This window comes from Elaeis guineensis, chromosome 9 (genome assembly GCF_000442705.2).
Source record: "Elaeis guineensis isolate ETL-2024a chromosome 9, EG11, whole genome shotgun sequence".
In the NCBI taxonomy this organism is placed as follows: Eukaryota; Viridiplantae; Streptophyta; class Magnoliopsida; order Arecales; family Arecaceae; genus Elaeis; species Elaeis guineensis.
In genome coordinates this window covers 5511157-5529399 of record NC_026001.2, presented here as the reverse complement: position 1 = coordinate 5529399, position 18243 = coordinate 5511157, and the positions used below count along the sequence as shown (strand labels likewise).

Genomic DNA, 18243 nt, shown 5'->3' with positions numbered 1-18243 from the left:
GGTGAATCGGATTTGAGACTTATAGGGTTTACAGACTCTAGTTTTCAGTCTGATCGTGATGACAGCAAGAGTGTGTCAGGATTTATTTTTACCCTTAATGGTGGGGCTGTCTGCTGGAAGAGTTTCAAGTAGCACACTATGGCTGATTCAGTATGCGAGGCGGAGTATATTGCTGCATCAGATGCTGCCAAAGAAATGGTGTGGCTGAGGAAATTTATCACCGAGCTCGGAGTAGCACCCTCCCTTGTTGGTCCAGTTTTGCTCTACTATGACAGCTCTGGAGCCATAGCTCAGGCGAAGGAACCGAAGGCACACCAGCAGACGAAGCATATTCTGTGCCGCTACCATCTCATCCGGGAGATCATGAATCGAGGTGACGTCGACCTTCAGAAGATCGACGGAAAGGAGAACCTGGCCGACCCATTCACTAAAGCCATTGCGGTGAAGGAGTTCAACGACTACAAGTCGAAGATGGGTATTAGATACTGCACCGATTGGCTTTAGGCCAAGTGGGAGATTGTTGGGAATAGTGTCCCAAAGCCAATCGTCAGTCTGTTGACGGTTGTGCTCCTTTTGTATTAGTACATAAATTATAAATAAATAAAAATTATTTTGATATTTTTTTTTATCACAAATATTTCATCTTCTAATGAACTCCTGTGTTATGGTGAAGTCCTTAGGACTATTTAGACTCGACAAAGGAGGATTTGTCGCTTAGTCCTTAAACCTATTCGCGACCAAATGATACGTTGTTACCAAGGACGACAACGTTTATCGAGCATAGGTCGTTGTGTGCCATATGGGTTGGTTGTTCTCATAACCAAGGAGTGTGGAGACACTGGTATGGCATACAGGTGAGATGTAATGGTACATCTGCACTGAACGTGACCGACTCCGGAGCTATTTCTGCTATCAAGATTTGCTCCGATGGGATATGGATATAAATGTCCCTCCGACCTGAGACCGCCACGGTGACTTGCAAGCAACTCACTGCACTTAGGCACTGGACTACTTGAATTTCTAATTCAGTGATGGAAGGCTGCTGAGTGTAGTCAAGTACTTGACTTGTCGGTGCGTGTGTCAAGATGGGATTGACCACTCCAGTTTAGGAGCTGTGTACAGTCATATTTTAATTTAGCAAAATCTTGACCAGGGTAGTCCTAGTGAGGAGTCACAGGACTAATTGAGTTGAGCACGACTCGGATGATCTAATCAGGGTTGACAGTTTAATCCTGAGTCATCCTAAACACAGGGGTCAAAAGGGATGAATTATACAGTAACCATATTCACGTAGGTTCTGAATGTTGCGATTGCGACTATTCGACCTATCCAGTCATCGGGTACTATTGCTAGATGGTCACTTCGATTAGTACAGGAATTGGTTCCTGTACTACCGGCTTAGGTTCGAACCTGTGGGGTCACACACATTAGAGGTTCCTTTCTGATCTGATGGCTGATTATGAGTCTTATGTATCTGAGACTCTATGATTGAGAATTAGGATTCTCCGATCATGAGTTCCACACATTTTGGGTACCGGGGTCAAAATTTTGAATTTCAAATTTTGAATTTGAAATTTGAACTCTTCGATCAAGATTTCATATTGATGGACTTTGATATCCGATTGCCCATCAGATTTGGACTCAATAATTATGAGAGATTTTAATTAGTGATTTGATCGCTAATTAACTCAATTTGATTGAGTAATTATTTATGGATCAAGTCCAATTGAATTGGATTCAGTTGGGTTTGACCCGATTAGGTTAAGAGTTGACCTAATCGTCGAGATGGTTTGGTCTCTGATTTGATCAGGAGTTGGGCTTAGTCAATTTCTGATTTGATTAAGATTTTATTGAGTCTAATTAAACCTAATTAAGTTAGGTTTAATTTAGTCTAATTGTGCTTAACCTATTTTGATTAGGTTGGTTCAATTAAGATCAAACTACCATTTGAATTTGAATCACTGCATCACCTTAAATCTCTGTGCCCATTTGAATTCACGAGAAGAAACTTCTCGTGAATTTTTTCTCACGCAAAGCCCTTCTCACGCCCACTTTTGTGCACCATATGGATGGATAAAGCTGATTAGTTAACCATTCAAATTCAAAGCGTGTTTGAATTTGAATGGATAACTTATCTCTTTTGCCTTCAAGCTTATCCATCTTGTGCGCCACATAATTCACACGAGAAAGAGTTTCTCGTGAAACTTTTCCACGCACAAAGAGTCCACGCCCTCCTATTCTCACGCCATAAGTGGATAGGGATGAGTTGGTTTTAGTTTGAATTCAAATTTGATTTGAATTCAAATTTGTAACCACTTGTCTTTATCCTCTCACGCAGATAAGACACGTTTTGTACTGTTTTAAAAGAGATAGGGAGCTGGGGCGTGCATAGAAAAATTCTGAGAAAGAAAGTGGGGCGTGAGGAAGCCTTGTGCATTAGGTAAAGGTCCAAAACCTTCTGAGAGAAAAAGAAAGAAAAGAAAGAAAATTGGGCACAGGATTTTTGGTGTGTACCCTAGGGTTTCTACCTAGGGTTCGGGAAGTGAAATTGGTGTGCCACGAGTGTTGTGAGTCCACCAAATTTTAGGAAGAGATCCATTAGCCTCTCAACCAATCATGCAGACGATCCGGAGCATCCGAGGAGTCAGCACACATCAATCGAAGGAGTTCGATCAACATCAGCCATCAAAATGGTGAAATTACGAACTAGCATTCGTGAGGAGCCGATCAGACGGGAGCTTCGTGTGGATGATCCGCAGAGGTCAGATACTAGTGTGGCTGTGATGTGACGATTAGAGCCCTCCGACGGTGATCAGATTGCGGTGATCGACTATCCACAAAAGGTGATGTATTCTGAACACAGTACAGTAAAAAGTTTACTGTTTTAAATTTGAATTTTAAATTTAAATGCATGCTGTTGTATCATATTTAGATCTTAGTGTAGGGTTAATTAGTATTAATTAATGAGATTAATTAATAATTATACTATAAAATAGTAATTTTAAAAAAATTTTAAAATTACCATTTTGCCCCTGCACTGAATTTTCGCAGCACCCCCACCCTGCAACCCCCTCTCCGAGCCTGTGGCGCTATTGGCCACCCACGACCCCCCTGCAACCCACTCTGCCCCTTGGTGGCCCGATCAACCCAAAAAAAAAAAAGGGTTGGAAGAACCCTTACCTGTGACGAATGGCGGACGACAACGATGGTGCAGCAACGGTGCGGACGGCGACAGTGACGGTGGAGACAGGCTCGTCTGTGACAAGAGGGGGGGAGAGCTCGGAGAGGGTGATAGGAGAGGGAGAGGGCAGGGGAGAGAGGAGAGGGAGAGGAGAGAGCTCAGGAAGAGAGGAGAGGAGAGGGGAGAGGGGGTAAGAAAATAGATTTCGAATGAAGAGACGTCGAGTTGACGTGCATTGAATATAGAACTATTAGTAATGAAAATTTTCGTTGCTAATAATTGAGAGAGGAGAAAAAAAAAAAGGGGAGAGAGGGTAAGGAAATGGGTTGCACGCAAAAAGACGTCAAGTTGACGTGTATTGAATGTAGAATTATTAGTGATGAAAATTTTCATCGCTAATATAATTATTAGTGATGAAAAATTATTTTTATCGTCAATAATTTTTGTTAAAAAATATTTTTCAGTAAAAAATTTTTTCTTTAAAAAAATTTCTTTCAAAAATAAATTATTGGTGATGGGAAAAAAAATTTATTGTTAATAACATTATTAGCAACAAAAATTTAAGTTTCATTACTAATAATTATCATCAAAAAAAATTTTTTTTTCCCTCTAACAATTTTCTCTTCAAAAAAATTTAAAAATTTATTTTTAAAATAGTTTTTCTGATAAAAATACTTTTCATTGCTAATAATTTTTTTTCTATTAATAAATTTTTTATTCATAAAAATTAATTAAAATAATATTTTTAAAACATGATTATCGATGAAAATAAATTAACATCATAAATATATTTTTATAAAAAAATTTAAAGACTATTTACCATAAAAATTGGTTTTACACCACTAATAATTAAATATTTTTTCAATAATAATTTTATAAAAAATTAATTTTAGATTTTTCCATCAAAAAAATTTTCATTTAAAAAATTTAACAAAAACAATGACATTAAAAAAATATTCATGGTGATAAATAAAATAAATTTTCTTTAATCTAAAAATTTTTTGATCTAAAAAATTTTTCAAAATAATTTTATCAAAAAAATTAATTTTCTATTAATCAACAAAAATTTATATAAATAGTTAATTTCTGATTTTTTCTTCAATTTTTTTTTCTTCAAAAAAAATTACATACATAAAAAATATAATTACGATAAAAAGTTCAATTTACGTCGCTAATAATTGTTATAAGAATAGCTCTTTGACTTTCGTAATGGAATGGGCACTATGAGAGATCAATAGCTTTGAAGTCTTCGATCTCTAAGGAGTTCGTCTTCTTTTTGGAGTCTTTGTTTCGGAAGTCGAAATCTTCGATCGAGAAGCTCATATATTGCATGCATGTAAGGATCAAGATTGAAAAATTTGTCAAAAATTGTATGAGCATCAAAAATCTAATAATTAACCAGAATCAAAGCAGACTTGCAGGTAGTGCAAGTTATTTTATAAATCACAAGCTCATATTTATGCTTTGTATTGCTAGAAAGATGAGTGCTCGTATTGTTTGTCTTCTTATGATTAAAAATCTTACAGAAATATATTTGAGCGTCAATCGATACAGAAAATGTGATACCTTTCGAGATCGTAGAAGCCATGCTAGAATGTGCTACTTAACTATATGGTTCCTGCATAAAAGGGGACTCTTTTAATGCAGCTTAAGATAAACACTCCATTAAAAAAATTCATTGATATCACTAGTAATAAATAAATTTTACGTGCAAATAAACGTATAGCTCATTTTATTCAAAAAGATCTATTCATTCTAATCCACGAATATTACCCACTTTTATATGATTTTTTCATACAAAAAATTCGATCCGGTTCATAACTCACATTTATGTTTTTTCATGTTAAAGATAAAAGAAGTATATAGCTGTTACAAAAAATAGATACAATTACTTACACAAAATCAAAAATTTAAATTTTTTAAATTTTTTAAAATTTTGATTTTTTTACATATTGATGATGAAAAAATTTTCATCGTAAATAAAAGATTTACGATAAAAATTATGAAAAAAATTCATCATAAATAAAAATATTTATGATGAAAATAAAATTTTCATCGTAAATAATCATTACTTATGATAAAAAATTTTATCACAAATAATAAGCAACTTTTGATTTTTATAAAGTACTTATTTTTTTAATTATTTACGATGAAAATATGTGTGTGTATATATATATGTGTATATATATATATATTTTTTTTTTTTTTTTTTTTTTTTTATATATATATATATGTATGTATGTATGTATGTATGTATATGTACATACATACATCCATACATACATACATACATACATATATATATATATATATATATATATATATAGAAAAAAAAGACACACACATAATATATATATATATACATATATACATACATACGTATATAGACACACACACACAGATATATATATATATAAAAAAAAAAATATATATATATATGGAGCGGTCGTCGATGCTTGCACGGAGCCGTAGGGGCTCTAGTTCGTCGAGCCGAGGAAGGAACAGGAGGGGACGTCGATGGGCGGGCCGCAGAGGGAGGAAAGGGGTGTTGGTGGCACCAGAGCGAAGGACGGGGGCGGAGGGGGGGCAGGGAGAGGTGGGACAGTGGGAGGAAGGAAAGGAAAGGAAGACAAAAAAAAAATTTGGAGAGGAAAAAAAAAATATTAAAAAAAAAATATTTGAGGAGTGGAAGAAAAAAGAAAAAAGTAAAAAATATTATTTTATTATTAATAATAATTTAAAGCAGAAGAAAAAATATTAATTTTAAAATAATACTAAAAATATTATTTTTTTTTTCAAAATATTATTTTAATAATAATAATAATAATAATATATTATTTTTAAAAATTTATTTTAAAAAATTAATAATAAAATATTTTTAAAAAATATTTTTAAAATAATAATAAATATATTATTTTTAAAATATTAATTTATTATTATAATAATTTGAATAATAATAAGAACGTAGCAATATCAGAAAATTTATTTTCATGCATCTGGTGTAGACGGCAGTGGGACAGGATGGTGGTGGGGGCGATGGGGATGGCCGTGACCTAGATCTCATCCTATGGGGGTGGAGGCAGCAGGAGGAAGGGAAAAAAGAAAAAAAAATATATTTAGAGAGATGGAGAAAAAAAGTGAAAAAAAATATTATTATTTTATCATTTATAATAATTTGAGAAAAAAATATTAATTTTAAAATAATAATAATATTATTTTTTTAAAATATTATTTTAAAAAATAATATTTTTATTATTAATTTAAAAATATTATTTGTATAATAACATATTATTTTAAAAAATTAATTTCAAAAAATTAATAATAAAATATTATTTAAAAATATTATTTTTTAAATAATAATAAAAATATTATTTTTAAAATATTAATTTATTATTAATAATAATTTAAATAATAATAAGAATATAGTAATATCTGAAAAATAAGATAATAATATTTAAAAAATTATTTTTATGTATCCGATCCGTGCAATTGCGTGGGTCTTCGATCAGTTAAGATATAATACGAGCTGCTGCGAAGTAATTTCCTTGGTGTAATTGAACTAATCCAAAACACTAAGAGCAGGGGATGATCATGAGCAATTATTAGACGGACAGGTCCAGCGGACCATCCGATCGTCTTTCGCCACCGTACCCCTCGTATAGTTTTATTGTTCAGGCATCGTGCATGTGCCCTAGGACTGGGACAGGTCCACTGGACCTGATCCATCTAATGATTACTCCAGGCCCATCCGGCCTGGCCCGAAATTTGGTTTGCCTGGATACCAAAAATTGGCTTGTAGGTTGGACCTGGGCAAAAAAGGAGGTCCGATCCCAAAACTGGCCAGGCCTATAAAAGGCCCAGCCTCTTCCAGCCAGGCCCGAGGTAATTATATATTTAATATACTTTTGTATTCATCAACTATATTAATTAATTAATATTATGATAATTAAATCTTAAACCATATGTTAAGTGAATATATATATAATATATATATATATATAATATATATATGGATCCACTCCTTTCCAACCCCCATTCAACGTCACGTTTGAATCGGTACGAGTCAGCATGCACACTGTTAAACATGACCGCACAATATCTAACTCCACAGCCCCCACCCTATGGATCCACTGGTTTCCTACCCCTATTCAACGTCACGTTTTAATCGGTACGATTCTCTAGGCCGTTTAATTTCCAACTCCCAATTCACAAATGTCGTGTTAGACTCTCACCTAATAATAGTGATTCCATGGCTAGGAGAAATTGTTTGTTGGATTAAGTATCCTAGCTCGGCATTGGACCAGTCCAACCACAAAGGTTGCGATAGCTGAAAAAACTATGGCTTCCTCTACCCTATCAAATATTTTATTTTTTTAAAATTAAATACTAAATAATGTAAATTGGAAATGAAGGTCTCTTTCTCGCATCCATCCTCCGTTACATTGGTAACTTTTATATGTGTTGGAAAAGAATAGTAATTTTTATTTCTATGGATTATTAGATAACAAATGGTTGTGAATGATAGATTTTTCAGGTCCTTTCAACCTTGAAGATAGAATCATCTGATTCAATTCATTCTTAGTAGTAATGAGATGATCATTTCAGGATGATCATTTTATCAATGAATGCTCAAATTATAATTGTGATCTAAATTAATGATGAAAGCCAACTATATAGTGTGGCTATATCGATAATTCAAACATTATGTATGTTAGTAATCCAATATTTTGTAGAAATATATGTAATGATAAACTTGTAAAATGAATCTACTTATCATATAAAGGTGTGTTATTCCTAACCCTATTTCACCTTAATTTTTATTTGAATCAGAAAAATCAAAATAAACTTTTTTCTGATAAAAGTTATGTTTTGGTTCAGCAGGGGATAATTTTTTTTTTTTTATTCCTATCGAGTTTTAAAAAATCCAACCTCTCAAAGATGGTATTGATATAAAAAGAAATAGATGCATTTCTTAATTATAAATATAATGAAATGAAGTAGATAAAATATTGAATCATGCCATATTATTTATTCTATTCTACATCGCAAGATTTGACAAGACATGTTCATGCTTGATATGATTTAGGTATAATCATGCCCTTAAAGGTGACAAGTTAAATGGCTATGATAAATAGATCTACAAGCATACCACCGATGTTAGATCAGTTGGAAATGTAACGATCAAAAAGAGCAAAAAGAGTAGTATAGATCCAAGTATCTTGATTTTCAAAAATTTTTGCTGCCATCGCACCATGTTTGAATAGGAATAAGAGTGTCACACTGGACTACGATTATTAAAATTTTAATGTACAACTACTGTTATAGTAGCAACTATTGATAGACTAAGAATTAAAATAAAATAAAATGCATTGATTTAGATTGTCTCAGGATCTTTATAAAATATAAATTCTACTTATTTATATTAAATATAACTATCCCTTCCAATAGCTGCCATCTATATTTGATATTCATTTGTATGGCTCTGGTAACCAACACTAGTTATTTTTTTCACTATATATATTATTAAAATATTTGCTCTATACCAATTGTCAAGATGATAATCATATTTTTTTAGTCTGACCACTTCAAACATCTTATATATTAGCCATCTCTTTTGATTCCAACTTACTATATAATCTAATGTACTTTGAAATATGTGAAAGACTGATTTTGTCACGACCATCCAACTTCGCATGCCCTGTATTGTTATTAATTTGTTAGCTTGCCCATCAATATGCTAACCCTATCCAGAGGTTATGTGATTTTTATCTATTTTTAACTAGTTTTAAACCTGCATGCTGCTCGTGGATTCTAGATCACATAATGGATCATTTTTTTAAAAAAAATATTTATAAATAATAAAATAATATCCATCTAAATTTATGATGTCCATCCATATTCTTAACTACTAGACTTTTATTACAAGAGAGTAATAATATCATACTTTAAAAATATTATTTAAATCACATAATTAGTGGGCTTCAATTCAATTCTTTAATGACATCATACTTTAATTCAATACTTTAAGTATTATTAGATAGGAGAGTCTAGACACGTGGTATATTGTAGGTTTATTTTGATCCAAATGATATTAAAGGTGATAAGATGCTGCTTATATGTACAACCTAAATGCTTAATCATTTTCTCTCAGTCTCTGCTTTCATATTTATAGATTAGATTTATTTTATTTCATCCATATGGTGCTTACTTATATAGATTAAGTGCAAACATATCATAAAAAGATTCTCCTCAAGGCCTACCTTTAAGAGACTTACATGATCTTTGGATGCGAAGGAACGGTTGATTGTAGATTTCAAAATATTGATAAATAAATATTTCAAAAATTAAACTCTAAAAGCTTTTAAAAAGAGTCACTTAATAATAATAATAATAATAAAATAATAATAAAATAATAATAAATCTCTATTAACTAAATACCCTTCTCCTTGGCCATCAAGGTGGGGTGCATATATATATATATATATATACCTTTGGCGTGAAAGAAGGAAGGATCCACCGTTGGATCTACGACCACACAGATCTATAAACACTCTCTGTCATTCACCCGCCCGTCGGCACAACCCCGATCCTGGCCAGACAGTCTGAAATCACACGCCATCCTTCCAATAACCAAAAGACTTGCCGACGGTGGCATTTCATCCCTTTTCCTCTGGATCCGTCCATCGATCGTCTCACCGGCTGAGATCCGGGTCATGCACGCGGAGTATCTAAGACCGGAAACTCGGCTCACATGGGCGGCCGCAGGAATAAAGTAACGTACGTAATCATTTCTAGTTATTTATGTGCTGCCAAGAGAATCACCGGTGTGTGAAAGCTCTCGATTTTACTCGGTCTTCTACCTGTTCGATAAAAAATATATATATATATGGTCGGTGGTCCCAAATGAGCACAGGTAATTCCATTTGCATGTAGCCCCTTCGCTTTCTTAGCGGAAAGAAGGGAAAATGTGGTCCGTGGTCCCAAATGCAACAGCGCAGCAACTTTCCTTGGCATACAGCGAATGAGCGTGGCATTTCATCTTGAAGAGAAAAAGTCATCTTTACCAAAAAAAAAAAAAGAGAGAGAGAGAGAGAAAAAGTCTTTTCATACATGGAGACCATCCTTCTTACCGTATATAATGCTCTGTCTTGGAGAACTAAATGAAGAATTCTGTGTAGACAGTTATATAAATCATTAATCAAAGGTAGCAGTTTAGTTTACAGGCAAAGTTTCATGGTAGCTGTATCGGATATAGTTACATCTTTCATATGGGTTTGAGGTTATGGTACTGATAATATCGTCATTAAGGTGCATATTCTTCTTGCATAGCCCTTGGACCTAATAAGCTTTCTACCTTTCACACATGATAGAGCCTCTCAAATTCTCATGAATTGCATGCATTTGATAAAAGCACCAATTAACCTGCAACATGGGATAATTAGCTGTTCAGAAAGTTTCCCCTAACAAATTGCAAAGCAAATCAAGTAAGGAAGAACACACAGAGTTAGAGATTAGCTTAACAAATCAAGTTATATCCGGACTGAGTTCAGTTGTTCGGCACCCCTCACTTAAAGAAAAGGGAAGTCTTAGAAGGCTCGTGATGAACCTTGTGATTGGGAAGCTCACTATATTTCTCACAAAAAGAAAGAAAGAAAGAAAAGGTTATGCGGATGACAAAAACTAACAATATGAGGTTAATAAAACTCAATATATGGTAAAACTAGCTTCCATAGTCACACAAGCCTTAAGAGCTACTCTTGATGGTTACAAGTAGCGATACGAGGTTGATGACAGAATAGCAAGGGCTAACAAGAACTTGGTAGAAAGCAGACTGGTGATCGTTTCAAAGTAGCATGTGTGCACTCAAATCTCATGGGGATGCATACCAATCCAGAAAACAGAGGCATCATACCAATGTGGCCTATGGTGAACCATTTTACTCATACAAGTATGATATCAAGCTTGCTCATAACTTTAAATTCAATTCTGGCCGCAAGAATTAATTAGCCTTTTATCCATCTTTTGGGGAGAGCATGCTAGTATATCATCATTAAATTTTTTATCATTAAAATCTATTTTATTGTAGTGACGAATCAATTAGGTTCTATAGATTCATCGGAATCGATTTTGGATAGTTAGACAATAGGAAGCGATATATTTTTTTTCTGACCGAAAAAGAAGAGAGTAAGATAACTTTCTCTTATTTTATTAAGATCGAAGAGGGCTATGTACGTACCATAGTAACGAGATCATCCATGCAGCCCAACTCTCCAAGAGTAATGATGTCTTTATCATGGTACATATTCATTTATAATTATAATATTACCTAATTTTAAGGGGAAGACTCTTTAGTTCCTCCAAACTTCTCAAAAAAGAAAAAAAAATAAAGAAAAAAATGAAAAAAAAAAAAGAAAGAGAGAGAGAGAAATGAGTCATCGGCCCTCAAATTTGAACACACATGCCCAAGAAAAAACACCAGAAATGATGTCATCATACCATCAAATGGTACTCGAAAGTCGAAATCCAACCCCATGCACGTGGATGCCCGAGTTTCCATTTGAAATAGATATTTTTTTTTAAAAAACAAGGTGAAACTATTAAGTTCATGAGCTTTTGTGAAGTAGGTCAGTGTACTAGGCGTGAATGCATCTCCAAAGGTCCCGAAGCATATCATCATTGACTTTTTTTTGGTGGATTATCTTTGTTTCTTTGAAATTTAAACCGTTGACGTAAAGAAATTTCCTGGAAGTGTTTGGGGGTGGAACTATTGTTTTTCTTCAGTCATAAAAGCATTGGTCAGAGAAACGATTCACATTGTTCACACGTCGAACTAGGATCCTATATTTAGCCAGCACCGACGAAATATAATTCAAGAAGTTTAGATTAGTCTACCATGTACATAAATGGTGTGATGAAGTTGATCTACGGCTGATGAAGGGGGATCAGAGATACTCCCCAAAACAATGAACTTCTCTACTAACTTAAAGAACCGGGCCACCAAGGCCATCTGTAAAAGAAAAGATAAAGAAAAGCTAAATACTTCTTTTGCTTTCTCGAAACTGGAGCTTAAATAAATGAAGGACTACGTTGCTCTTCTTTTTATTTGTAACAAAAAGCAGTACTCACACTCTCGTCTCATGATCATAATCAAGTTAATCTCTAGGCTATCACGAATATATTATCATTTGTCGGAGAACCTTTCCAAATGTATTAAAAACATTTATTAATGGTTAAAATTAATGTCTAGTATCAAATAAACGGGTGGGTGGGGGGTTAAAATCAATGAAGTAAGGCCATGACTTTTAAAACTTAGAGGAAAAAAAAATCCTTTTTTGCGTGTACGAGTTTTCACAGCAAGTCTATAGTCTTTACGGTGTGCGGATAAATGCTTATAAATAAGGACAGCTTGGGCCAGGGGGACCTGTGCCCGGAACAAGCCCCCTAAGCCTCTGCTATTCCTCCTGCTAATTAAGGCCATGGCTTCTTCTCTAATTCTCGTCCTAGTCTCTTCCCTTGCCTTCTTCTCCACCATTTCTGAGGCCCAGACCTATCCTCCCATAGTGAAGGGCCTTTCCTTCACCTTCTACAAGTCCACCTGCCCCAACGCCGAGTCCATTATCCAAAACTACCTCTCGACGGCCTTTAACAGCGACATCGGCCTCGCCGCCGGCCTCCTCCGCATCCACTTCCATGACTGCTTCGTTCAGGTAATCTACCGTAACTCTGCAACTCTTACAAAGCCTACTAAATTTTTTTTTGGGAAGATGAACAAGGAAAACTGTATCATATACGAGTAATTACGTGCTCTAGGGTCACCGTGAATCGGGTTCATGTCTCCCGGGTCGGGTGGCTCCCGAACCGGCCGGTCCGGTTTATATCCAGCGGTGGGGATGATGTGAGTTGTGGTGATGCAGGGGTGCGATGGGTCGGTTTTGCTGGATGGGACGCCGAGTGATCCGAGCGAGAAGGACCAGCCGCCCAACCTGACGCTCCGGCCGGCGGCCTTCAAAGCCATCAACGATATCAAGGCTCTTCTGGACCAGGCTTGTGGACAGGTCGTCTCCTGTGCCGATATTGCTGCCTTAGCCGCCCGTGACTCAGTCTCCTTGGTACGATCTCTCTCTCTCTCTCTCGTCTATTATTGTAACGGTTTGGGGATCCCTTTCTTACGTGACCCATGCATACTGGTGGAGTTTAAGGCCTTTTGTGCAGGGAATACAGTGATTCACCGATCTCAGTTACGATCATTACGCATCGTGGGATTTATGAGCTGCATGCCATGGATTCCACATGATGCCTTATCTGAAGTTTTCTGTGTAGCGATCATAAAGTGTTTCACACAGTGATGCCATAAATCCCATAGGCCATGCTGCTATAATGTATTCAATAGTGGCAGCGGTTAGTAGCTTGTTGGTTGGCACCCGCAGCTTTAAATGAAAGGTTTTAGATTTAAAATTAACCCATCCTCTGCACAGCATGTTCTATTCGGCATAAATGACCGTACATAGTTGCGGCAATAATGTGCATCCATGTGCGGCCATCATCGCACGACGACGGTACACATAATAAAAAATTCGAACTCTAAAATTAAATGGTGACGTATAGTGATCATATTCTTAAATTAAAGGCTTTATATGATAAAGTATTATGACAGCAAAAGTTAGGTCCACAGTTGGTACCGATCTTCTAAAGACCAGCTTCTAGAGAGGCTTAGATGGAAAAGCTGAAAGTGATATTTTGTTATTTAATTTGCAAAACGCAAAAACAGAGAAATAAACCCAAGTTTCTCCCCCATTTTTTGGAAAAGGTTAGGAGCAATTAAGGTACTTCCTCAATTTTTATTGAAAAAAAATATTTACAAGGAGATATTTAAAGTGGCAGAAGGGAGAGGAAGTATAAGATAATGATGGCACATTAGTCAATTTGCCATGGCTATCCAAAGATTTTCTAGCACAAGGTTTTTTTTTTTTTTTTTTTTTTTTTTTTTTTGTAGAAAAGAACATAGATTCTTCAAAATATGTAAAAATGGAGAGTTTTTCTTTGAAGAATGGAGGTAGGGGATGAACATGTTTGAAGGAAGACTCTAAAGTTTCTTTCATGCTACATCTGCCAAAAAGGAGCCATAAGAAGTTGGTCCCAACCCCTCTCCAAATCTACATGATTTTTTTTAAACCTCTATGAAGTCAAAAGAGTAGGATGAAAGTGATATGAATATTATCCATCTAAATTATTTTTATATTCAAATTAATTTGATATGAATAGAAATTTGAAGATCTGATAATATTCGTATCCGTATCCATATCCGTTAAATAAAAATGATATAGATTGAAAAGACAACCATCCAGTCTATATCTGAATCTACATGTAATCCCCTATAAATTTTATATAGCACTTATTATTTTTTTAAAAAAAATATACAACCATATAAATATGTTATTAACTTAATTTATAATCTATTCAGTAATATTTTTAATTTTATAGTTATAAAATTTAATCATCTTAGTTATATCTGTAATTATATTTAAATTTTCAGTATCCGAATTGTATCCATATCTATTTAAAATAAATATGGATATGAATTTTTATACCTAAATAATATCCATATCCGTATTTATTTTTGTCAGACAAAATAAATATGGATATTAATATATTGGTATTCGATCCATATCCAATCCGATTTCAACTCTTCGAAAGAGCAAGGGCGTCCAAATTTGGTGACCATATATGTAACCAAGATATGTTTTTCAGGAGGTCCAAACTAGAGATGCATTGGGGAACATTTACAACACATCTTGGAATTATGCATTATTTGCCATATATAGATCACCCATGTAGTGCAACTTAATTCTACTTTGTATGTGGACAAAATATCTAGCTAAAAAAAATAATTTACGGCCTATAGGTAATGGATTGCAAATTTTTTATTGAAAATTTGAAATCTTGGATAATATTACTGTTCTATGTGTAGTGACATTATCACTCATCATTTTGCTGGCATTATTTATTAGTTTTTATCTGTTATAACTTGATTATAATGACTAATAATCATTTTAATTAGGTCTTTGAGAGAAATCAAGGGCCATAACTATTTCGATTAACCAAATAATGGATATTATATATCTCCACTGTCATAATAAACAGCAAGGATTTTTGCTTACTAAAAAAAAAAAAAAAAAAGCAAGGACTTTGGTTTTCTTTGAACTCTTGCAGGGAGACAAAACAGGGCATCCAATTTCAAACCCGTCATAACGATGTATGATCATCGCTGCTACAATGCATGTTTCCCATGGGAAACGCATGAGAACCACCATTGTGACTGGAAGAAAACTATAGGGGTTCTGATTAAAAGGCACAAAAAACTAGGGAAAGCCTTTTGTATGCTGTGACTAGCAGCCTGCATAGCTTTATTTCCCCCTGGTAACTTGTCAATCAGCACAGCATCCTACAAGCATCCCAAGTTCTCCCTAAACCGTCTCGTTTCTAATTTTTCTTAGATGGAAAGGAAGCCAAGGAGCTATGAGCTCAATTAGCCACCCAATTTATTAAAGTCACGTTTCTAGTTGGAAGCACCTTTCCGCCATCTCTATTGGTCTTGAGGGACTGGACTTTTCTAAAAGGTGGCCGAGCATAGAATATGGTAGACTGTCAACCTCTAACTTGGGTTCATCTCCCCTTCAGAAAAATTGTCATGATGAAGATAATTAATAAGAATCAAGAATCAGGAACTTGTTAGATATATTGTCCACTTTGGCAGATTGGTCCGGATTTCCTAGTTCCACCTCACAGAGTCTTTTCTGATGACTCCTATTAGATTAAAAGTGGTATACGATATTGAAGCATCATTGTCTTTTTTTTTCTTTTTTTTTTTTTTTTTTTTGATGATAATTTAAGCATCATTGTCATAGCTACTTCTGGATAACTTCATCCTTGCGGTGACGTGTTTTGAACCCATAAGACCGTCAACTTTGAAGTCATGCGACATATATAAGATTATAATTATATCCGAAAACGGTCCACTTTTGGAGATTATAGTTTATAATTCATCACCCATTTCAACCTTTCTGAGGCTGCTGACAGGAACAACAGCCGGAGGCAAAGGGCGGGGGTGCATCTTTTGCGCCAAGAAGGTTTCACCTTTCTTTGACCGAATCCACCATTGGATCATCCATTGATTGCTTTGCGATACATGCGGTAGGTGATCTAACGGTGGATTCGTGTAAAAGATGCAACCCCAACCTGGAGGATAAAGCAAGCGACTTGACGGTGCCGACTAGACTTAGCAATAACATTCGATCCAAAAAGATCCGATCCGATCCGAATGGATCTCGATCCGATCCGATCCGATTCTAATGGGTCGGATTGGGCAACGTATTGATCAAATTTTGATCTGATCCAATCTAAATTCGATAAATTTATATTTCGGATCGGATTCGGATAGTAGCCGTCTCGATCCATTATTCGATCCGAATCCGATCCAATCTTATATATATATATTATTCAAATGTGGGTTGTTTGTATAAAATGTAGATCTTATGGTCTTTAAGCTTAGTTAAACTTCAAAAATTAAAAAATGATACTGAATTATTGTTCAATATTTTTATTTTATCTAAAAAATTTTATTTAGGTAGATTAGATATTTGATCGAATAATTTAATATTCAATTGGATAGGGTATGAATGAAAAGAGTGTTGATCCACCGAATCATAGATTGAATTCGGATCAAAATATTAAAATATCAGATCAAATACGGACCAGTTCAAATTCGTATCCGATCCGATCCTAATGTCGGCACCTGTCAGGATTAGAATTTGTTCGATTGGACAAGCACGTGCGCTCTGTCAACGTTGTCCACAAATCACGGCAAGCTACCTATAATTGTCGACTTGGTCAAAGTTTCTTTTTCTGGGTAAAGTCGGTCAAAGCTATTGCATGGATAATTGGTACAGAATAACTAGCAAGTTGATGAGCCTTATCTTGAGAAGATCTCTCGTACAGAGACAGATCAAATTAATGCTTCTCTCTTCTAACAAATTGTCCTTTTTCTTTTTTAATTTTTACAGTCCGGAGGCCCCAACTACAAGGTGCCTCTAGGCCGGCGCGATAGCCTCACCTTCGCCTCTCGGAACGCGACCCTCGCCGGCCTCCCAGCCCCCACCTCCAACGTCACCACACTCCTCAATGTCCTCAACAAGATCAACCTCGACACCACCGACCTCGTCACGCTCTCCGGCGGCCACACCATCGGCCGTGCGCATTGCTCCTCCTTCGACAACCGCCTCTTCCCCTCCCAGGACCCCACCATGAACAAGAGCTTCGCCAAGAACCTCTACCTCACCTGCCCCACCAACACCACCGTCAACACCACCGTCAACGACATCCGGTCCCCCAACACGTTCGACAACAAGTACTACGTCGACCTTATGAACCGCGAGGGGCTCTTCACGTCGGACCAGGACATGTACACCGACTCGAGGACTAAGTCTATTGTCAAGAACTTTGCCATCGACCAGCGTCTCTTCTTTAAGAACTTCGTGTACTCCATCGTTAAGATGGGGCAGCTGAGCGTGCTGACCGGTGACCAGGGGGAGATCAGGGCCAACTGCTCGGCTGCCAACCCAACTACCAAGTTCTTGTGGTCTGTGGTGGATGGCGAAGAACGTGAGAAGCCGGCGTACTAGATGAGATTCTAGTACATGTTGCAATATTTGTGTCTGTGTTTTGAGCAAGTGGCTGTTCAACAATAAATCGCCGTGGTAGCGAAAAGAATGATGCGAAATGCCTATATATGCTTGTTTATCTCTGGTTGTAATTTTATATAGAAAGTTAATTAAATCCTTGTTTAGTTTGAAAAATTTGAGTTTCATGTCCTATGTCCTACGACTTGTATAGCTAACTGGATCTCGACGTGTGCATAAATGTATTTGGAATAAGTTGTTAAAATGGAGTCTGTTATCATGATCTCAAATGTCATCGAGGAACAGAGAGTCAATCCTGGTTCATTCAATAAGACACCGTAGAGCACATTGCAGGAGTACAGGGCAGGTGAACCTCTAAAACGTCCA

The 18243-nt window shown here is 35.5% G+C and overlaps 1 protein-coding gene across 1 annotated transcript; it reads left to right on the top strand.

Annotated features, from left to right (window-relative positions):
* Positions 1 to 12594: 12594 nt before the first annotated feature.
* Positions 12595 to 18033, top strand: LOC105051976 (cationic peroxidase SPC4). Its single transcript, XM_073243355.1, has 3 exons — positions 12595 to 12888; positions 13096 to 13290; positions 17242 to 18033. The coding sequence occupies exons 1-3, from the start codon at positions 12658 to 12660 to the stop codon at positions 17857 to 17859; spliced, it is 1044 nt and encodes a 347-aa protein (XP_073099456.1). The 5' UTR covers positions 12595 to 12657; the 3' UTR covers positions 17860 to 18033.
* Positions 18034 to 18243: the final 210 nt, after the last annotated feature.

What these genes read in the sequence shown, in the direction of transcription:
- LOC105051976 (XM_073243355.1), top strand. Translation starts at nt 12,658, where the DNA reads ATGGCTTCTTCTCTAATTCTCGTCCTAGTCTCTTCCCTTGCCTTCTTC. An exon ending in TCCATGACTGCTTCGTTCAG is followed by an intron (nt 12,889 to 13,095) that starts GTAATCTACCGT and finishes GTGGTGATGCAG; the next exon opens with GGGTGCGATGGGTCGGTTTT. An exon ending in CCCGTGACTCAGTCTCCTTG is followed by an intron (nt 13,291 to 17,241) that starts GTACGATCTCTC and finishes TAATTTTTACAG; the next exon opens with TCCGGAGGCCCCAACTACAA.